The 7,358-nt window shown below is 37.4% G+C and overlaps 1 protein-coding gene and 1 non-coding gene across 2 annotated transcripts; both read right to left on the bottom strand.

The window, feature by feature from the left end:
* Positions 1-2,779: 2,779 nt before the first annotated feature.
* Positions 2,780-6,123, bottom strand: LOC141912300 (uncharacterized). The gene is made up of 5 exons (XM_074803545.1): positions 5,938-6,123; positions 5,229-5,337; positions 4,665-4,784; positions 3,446-3,524; positions 2,780-2,942 (listed from the first exon to the last, which is right to left on the bottom strand). Exons 1-5 carry the CDS (start codon positions 6,054-6,056, stop codon positions 2,851-2,853), a joined length of 519 nt encoding a protein of 172 aa, XP_074659646.1. The 5' UTR covers positions 6,057-6,123; the 3' UTR covers positions 2,780-2,850.
* Positions 6,124-6,870: 747 nt separating this feature from the next.
* Trnav-aac (transfer RNA valine (anticodon AAC)) lies at positions 6,871-6,943 on the bottom strand. Its single transcript has one exon. It is a non-coding gene; the product is annotated as a tRNA-Val (tRNA).
* Positions 6,944-7,358: the final 415 nt, after the last annotated feature.

Consider the following 7,358-nt stretch of genomic DNA (forward strand, 5'->3'; position numbering starts at 1 on the left):
TGATGATTGTATATATATATATATATATATATATATATATATATATATATATATATATATATATATATATATATATATATATATATATATATATATATATATATATATCACGATTATTCCCCGGGTTTGTAATGAAACTCTTTTTAAATTTTGCAAAGATCTGACATGAGCGTAGTCTAATGTTTCATCCAACTCACATATCAACCTGTTTGAGAATTAAACCTTTGTTTAAACGCTCTGTCTCCAGTCACCATTAATTAGTAAAATCATGTTATTCAACTAATTGTTAGTATCTCACAGGTCTACCAGCTTTGTTTGCACCTGTTGAGCATGCTCAATCTGTTTCTGCCTAGACGGTTACTATGTACAATTAGCAGATCAATCTATTGTTTTGAGAAGTTGGACTTAGTTTTGACCAAATCAACGAGTTTTGTTTGTTTGTTGACCCGCCCCTTGGTGATGGGCCAGCTGAGTATCTTGAGAAGGAAAATCAAACATTCTGACTCAGGACGTCAGCAAATAAACAACTCTCTACGTCAAAACTATATTTGTATTTAACTCATCTTTTTAAGGTAAGTTCATCTGTCTCGTAATTTCATACTTAGGCCTAAATGCTTAATGGTCTTGAATCTTAGCGGTTACCCTTATATCTATTATTCAAAACTATTACGTATATATATATCTAAAATTAAGTGTACTAAATATCTAATCAAAGATTCTGACTCAGGACGTCAGCAAATAAACAACTCTCTACGTCGAAACTATATTTGTATTTAACTCATCTTTTTAAGGTTCTACCATCGATAGTTCCCCACTCCATTAACGGCATAAACTTCGTTAATACATACATCACTGTCAAGTCAAAAGATCCGACTTGAGCGGAGTCTACTGTACCATCCAACTCATATTATCACTGTCAAGTCAAAAGATCCGACTTGAGCGGAGTCTACTGTATCATCCAACTCAGATATCACTCTCAAGTCAAAAGATCAGACTTGAGAGGAGTCTACTGTACCATCCAACTCAGATATCACTGTCAAGTCAAAAGATCCGACTTGAGCGGCGTCTACTGTACTATCCAACTCAGATATCATTATTATTATTATTATTTATTTTTCCATTTTGAATTATAATAATCGTACAAAGTAATACAAATACAAAAATTCAAGATGGAGGGAAACATGAAGAAACCTGTTAAGGTTTATATGATATTCATGCCACCCTCGTACACCCAATCACACTCTCTTTCACACTACATTCACACTGAAAATATCTAAGTGCCAGATGGCAGAGACTGGCAAGGTTATCGAAACATTAATTGAGAAGATACTGTTTGAGAGCACGTTTAAAAACTGGAGGGGATACTGATCCAATGATCTTCAGTGAGTAAGGTAAGTTATTCCAAGTTAAAGGGGCTGATACTTTTAATGAAAATTTCTTTCGATTGGTTCTAAATTGTTCTACTTTGAATGCATGACGGTTTCGAGTATGATGATGGTGAAAGTCGGAATTTAATGAAAAATAATCTGAAAACGAGTTAGGCAGTAGTGAATTCTTATATTTAAATATGAAAAAGCACAATTGAAATTTCGTCATTGCTCGAAAAGTAAGGATACCTAAGTTTTTGAAGATGGGGGCTGTATGGTCAAAGAAGGTAACCTTCGATATTACCCTGATCGCACGCTTTTGAAGTAGGATTATTGGCCTGATTCTCGATTCGTAGTTATTGCCCCAGATAAAATTGCAGTATTGGAGATACGGGTAAACAAAACTATAGTATAGCGTTTTCATCACTAAAACTGGCAATCGTCTTTTAACTCTATTCAAAACACCAATACTACGAGAGATCTTTTTACAGACAAATGATATGTGGTCAGACCACGTCAGTTTACTATCAATATATAAACCAAGAAATTTTGTGGAATGAACTTGCTTTATTGGGACATTTCCAATTTTTATGGCACAAGGGGTACCCTTGAAATTACCGAAAATCATAAAATAACATTTTTCAAGGTTAAGAGACAATTTATTAACTTGAAACCACATTCGAAGTTTGATGAGTTCATTGTTTATCAGTTGGAATATCTTCTTATGATCTTTTGAATAAGCGAAGCATGTTGTGTCATCTGCAAAAAGGGTGAAGTCAAGAATTTTTGAAGCATTGACACAATCATTTATGAATAATAGATATAAAAGAGGACCGAGAATAGAACCTTGGGGAACTCCGATAGTTATACCCCTTCTCATTCTCAAGTCAAAAGATCCGACTTGAGCGGCGTCTACTGTATCATCCAACTCAGATATCACTCTCAAGTCAAAAGATCAGACTTGAGAGGAGTCTACTGTACTATCCAACTCAGATATCACTCTCAAGTCAAAAGATCTGACTTGAGCGGAGTCTACTGTATCATCCAACTCATATTATCACTGTCAAGTCAAAAGATCCGACTTGAGCGGCGTCTACTGTACTATCCAACTCAGATATCACTCTCAAGTCAAAAGATCCGACTTGAGCGGCGTCTACTGTACTATCCAACGCAGATATCACTCTCAAGTCAAAAGATCGGACTTGAGCGGAGTCTACTGTACCATCCAACTCATATTATCACTGTCAAGTCAAAAGATCCGACTTGAGCGGCGTCTACTGTACTATCCAACTCAGATATCACTCTCAAGTCAAAAGATCAGACTTGAGAGGAGTCTACTTTTCCTTCTTGCTAGTAGTATTAGTGGTGTCTACGCATACCTCATGTAGTAGCGAATGTTTTTGAAAAAGAAATTTCCAGATGAAAGCTACTATTTATTCAACTGATATCAAACATGAATTTATAAATGATAGTTTAGTCTGAATTAGTATTTTTCGCAATTAGCGGACGTGAACTGGGTGCATTTACTGTTGCTGGTCTCTTCTTTGAAGCCATTAGTTTTATCCAATCCGGCACCTGAAAAATTGATTCGAGAAATCAAAGAATTGCCTTTAGACTCAAACTTTACAGTGGAACCGGGTCCTTGACCCAGTTGAAGTGTCGTGACTTACTTCCAAATGTGGCTTTAAACTCAAATACTGGTCGTAAGGTTTTAGATTGGTTTTAGTACCAAAATGGGCTCAGACCGGCCTTAAGTTGTTAGATTGGCTATACTGAAATCCATGGTCTTAGACTGGTCTTAAATTAAATTTGGCTATGAATTGAAATTGTTTTAAGCTGTTAGATGGATTATAGAACCAAAATGAACTTAGACTGGTCTTAATTTGTTACAACTCAAATACAACCAAATGGTCTTGACTGGTCTTCAGTTTTTAGATCGGTTAACGAGCCGAAATGGTTTTATTGGTCTTAAGTTGTTGGATTGGCTTTTAGCAATCAGTTGGTCTTACAAATGATTTTAGATATAGGCCCTTGTCCCTCGTGGGCTTAGGTTACCGATGATAGATTATGATATTTACCATCGATTAAGTTACGTAGGTTACAGTAATTCGTCCCTTTGTCCAAGACGGCGTACCACACATCTGACGACGAGTAAGCCTGAAAGATGAATTCAACCGGTTCACGTTCATTTTCATTCATTTCATAGAAAAGAACATGTACATCGATACATCGTAATATTTACAATTATAGGATTGAGAAAAGTTTGATGTTTTAATGAATGTATGGAAAATGTGCTGTACAAAGATCATTGGGTTACGTTACATTTCCAAGCAAAGCCTTTATAGAATGCCGCTGAAGCGAGCACCCATGAGATGAAAATGGATTGAAAGATATGCTATATTTATTGCGTATTTCTGCAATTATAAAAGGTTGGATCGTTGCAAAAGTGATTATCTCTGTAGCAGGAAATGAGATTTGATCTCTGTCTTGACGAAAAGGTCAACCCCATTGGGAAGGCAGGGTTTCAGACCCCAGAGATTACCCCGTACATCCGAGTTGGCTAGAAATTGCCTGAATTACTTACTTTGGAATCTAGGTTTTTTTTAGGGCATTGGGAAATTCTTTTAGAAATATTTCAATTTCCAAGAAAGTATTTACACTCCAACCATTTCCACGGTATGGAGGTAGACTAAAGAATATATTATAAACAATATTTACAAAACAACAGAAAATATAAACCCGTCTTGATAACAAAGTTATTAACAATACATTTCATACCACATTTACGCTATATTAACAATGGAGTGGTCTATATGCATTCATCAAAGCCTTGACCTTTTTTTATGTGAACGGCGACGCAAAATCTACCCCTTTTCTAATTCAAATTTCCTACAGGGTGAATCTTAGGAAACAAATGCACTTTTAGAAAGTGAATATATAAGATATTTTGTTCAGGTGAAAGGCGTCCTCGGGTCTGTGTAGGTCCAGTTACTCGTGCAAGAGTACAGTGACGCGTCGCAGGTAAAATCAGTGTCACAAAAAGTCTCCGAGTTAAAAGAAAAATAAGAAATTGATTTTGTTTTGTCCGAGTTAATCAGAATTTTGAGTTGACAATGCCCGAGTTATGTGAGGTTTATTGTATTCAATGATTTAATGTTTATAAGTGAGGGTTTTTCCTACCCTGAAGGTCCTTTTATACGGGAAGGTTCACTCGCGCTATATTGGCCGTCAATTGGCCGTCAACTGCGACGTTCATACACGGTTCGTGCGTTTGACGACCATATGACAAACACCTACCTCGACCGAGCACGATTTTCCGTCCTCGCTTGCTTGAAATTTGAAAGATAAACTGTCGGAATATTTCGCTACCGGGGTCAAATGGCTGGCTTTAATTTCAGAGTCCGACGCAATTTTCAACTGAAAGAAATGATAGTAATTTCAATGCAAGAATTATAGCGATTTCAAATGGATGTTGTTGCGATGTCAATGAGCGCTTAAACTGGAAATGTACGACCAAATTGGACGTATCTCGCGGAACAGAATGGATGGCGGGGATCAGGGGGAGGGAATGTAATAAAAAACTAAAACTGCAGGCCCAGTTACTCAGGGACATTATTGCGGAACTGGGTCCAGTTGGTCTTGATTCATAGGAATGGTCTTAAGAAATAGCTAGTATAATATGTCCGAAGAAATACTAAGCTTGTATATGGCAAAATAGGTTTGAAAATGGCGTCATATCGAGTCGGAATGTCACTAGTAAAGTTTTTCTTAATTTTATTCGGTTAAGTTGTTCTTCATTGAGTTTTTTTTTCTTCGAGGCAATTGGAGGAGATGGTGTGACGGGTCGCGTGAAATATTTACGATATATAAGCACTTTTCTCCACCATTAGCGCAGTTATCGGCCGTTTTCCACGCGTCGATTTGAGCGAGAATTTTGCCGTGAATAACGCCGCAATTTTCACCGAACGTCCTACAAAACAGATAAGTGGAAAATTTCAAATATGATATAGAGGTACAGATGAGTCTGCGTTCCGAGTGATCAGTAGCCTGATTATAAACTCATTTAAACTCATAAGTTTTACTGACTACGGAACCAACGTCCCGCAGATCTGAGTTATTGATCTTGTAAACTCCTCTGAACTCAGTTTCAGTTTAGATTATTTACTCCGAAGTTATGATAACATTGCACTGAACACGAAAATAACACGATAATTACAAAAATATAATGCTAGTTTTAGTAATAATTATATTGATAATAAAGTATGGAATAATTGAATAATAATGGAAATATCAATAGTCCATTCTTAGTGACGCGTCCATGTCCCGTTAGTTACTGATATAGCGTGAAATAAACTCATTCAAACTCGTGAGTTTTAACTGAGCAAGGAACCCGTGTTCTGCAGTTCCCTGTCACCAATACAGATTATCATAGGTGAAAAAAAACCAAATATTTACAAATATACTTTTTTATACTCAGAACTGTGGAAGCCCTGAACGATGGAGACAAGGCGAATATTGATGAATTCCTGCTTTTTCTTTCAAAATGTTCATAAAAAATTCTGCTGCTTACCAGGCTATTTTACAAGACGCGTGCAATGGCATTCCAAACTTGCCGAAAAACAACCCCTCTGCACCAGCGCCGAACAGAGCAGCGACGGAGCAAACGAAAATCAACGATTTCACGAACATCGTTCAATCTAAAGTGTTCAACTCGGTTTGTTACGCGGTAAGTTTGTGAACAGCACAGCAGGTCGTGGACGGATCTATATCGGAATTGAGATTCGAACCTCCATTTATTTAGCCCGATGATAAGATATCGACGGCTGAAATTTCGACAATGAAGATAAAAATGATTGATATATGTAGAAATTTACTCCAATCAGCTTAAATCTATTCCACATCTCCGCTGGCCTACGAGGTTTTTTTATGCTAGTAATGATTTGTCCCACATCCAGAAATGACAGTCACAAAAGTTATTGAAGCTAATACTCCCAGTGGCCAACCGGACAGACATAATGTATCAGACAGTATAGCCACCTCAGGTGGACGGACACGTGATCGAATAGTGCAACAGCCAGGGCTACCTTCGGTTATCTGAGTTAGTCGAGTATAGTCGAACTAAACGAAACCGAATATCCGATAGTCGGAACTATTTTCCGGAAATAGTTCGAAAATCAAGCGCATTCGGTTATTAGTTCCGACCACTAGTCGACTAGATACGAAAACCGAATTTGGCCCAGGGCGACTTCGGTTTCGTGGTTAGAGCCTCGGAGCTAATAACTTACAATAAAGTATACTATACGTTAACTAATAACGTATTTCACAGTCTCGGCCATCACGGAAATGGGTCCGAACTACAGCGACCGCGCTCAAATCCATGGTCGCTTAAAGTTCGACTATAATCACAAACTGGCGATAACAAAATTTCGCCCAGGAGTACCGTGGCAAAAGGGCATTTGCAAGTTTATTCATCATCAGTTTCATAAAAGAATAAAATAAAACAAGGTTCCATCGGGTTTCGAACCCGAGACCTTCTGCGTGTTAAGCAGATGTGATAACCACTACACCATGGAACCGATATATATTACATGTACTTTTGTGCCTTATCTTAAACTGCGTATACATATTTTGCCTCTTTCTAAAGATTTGGACAAGAACTATCAGGTGATCAGTCTATAGACTAACTATTTAAGATACATGAGCAAAAGGTGGGACAGAAAGTTACCGCTGCCTTTATAAGCGTCGCGAAAGATACAACTTTTTAGTCTATTTTAGTAGAATCCGAAGTTTGATGGAGTAGAAAACTAACATATGTAAATATGTGAGTCGGGGTTTTAGTGATGGATTGATATTTTCTTATCTGAAGACTTTTCTTGTGATTGATCGATTTGGATTTGAACTGTCACAGTGTGTGACTCGGCGTCGGCGGCGTCGGTGAATTTCCGACCGTCCATCAAAACCAAGATCTTATTGTCTCAGATCTCCGAGAAC

The sequence above is a fragment of the Tubulanus polymorphus genome, chromosome 10 (genome assembly GCF_964204645.1).
Source record: "Tubulanus polymorphus chromosome 10, tnTubPoly1.2, whole genome shotgun sequence".
In the NCBI taxonomy this organism is placed as follows: domain Eukaryota; kingdom Metazoa; phylum Nemertea; class Palaeonemertea; order Tubulaniformes; family Tubulanidae; genus Tubulanus; species Tubulanus polymorphus.

Excerpts from the sequence above, each read along its gene's own strand:
- LOC141912300 (XM_074803545.1), bottom strand. The coding sequence starts at position 6,056 with ATGTTCGTGAAATCGTTGATTTTCGTTTGCTCCGTCGCTGCTCTGTTC. Across the intron at positions 5,338-5,937 it reads GCGTCTTGTAAAATAGCCTG|GACGTTCGGTGAAAATTGCG; the intron begins GTAAGCAGCAGA and ends TCTGTTTTGTAG. Across the intron at positions 3,525-4,664 it reads GAAAATCGTGCTCGGTCGAG|GCTTACTCGTCGTCAGATGT; the intron begins GTAGGTGTTTGT and ends TTCATCTTTCAG.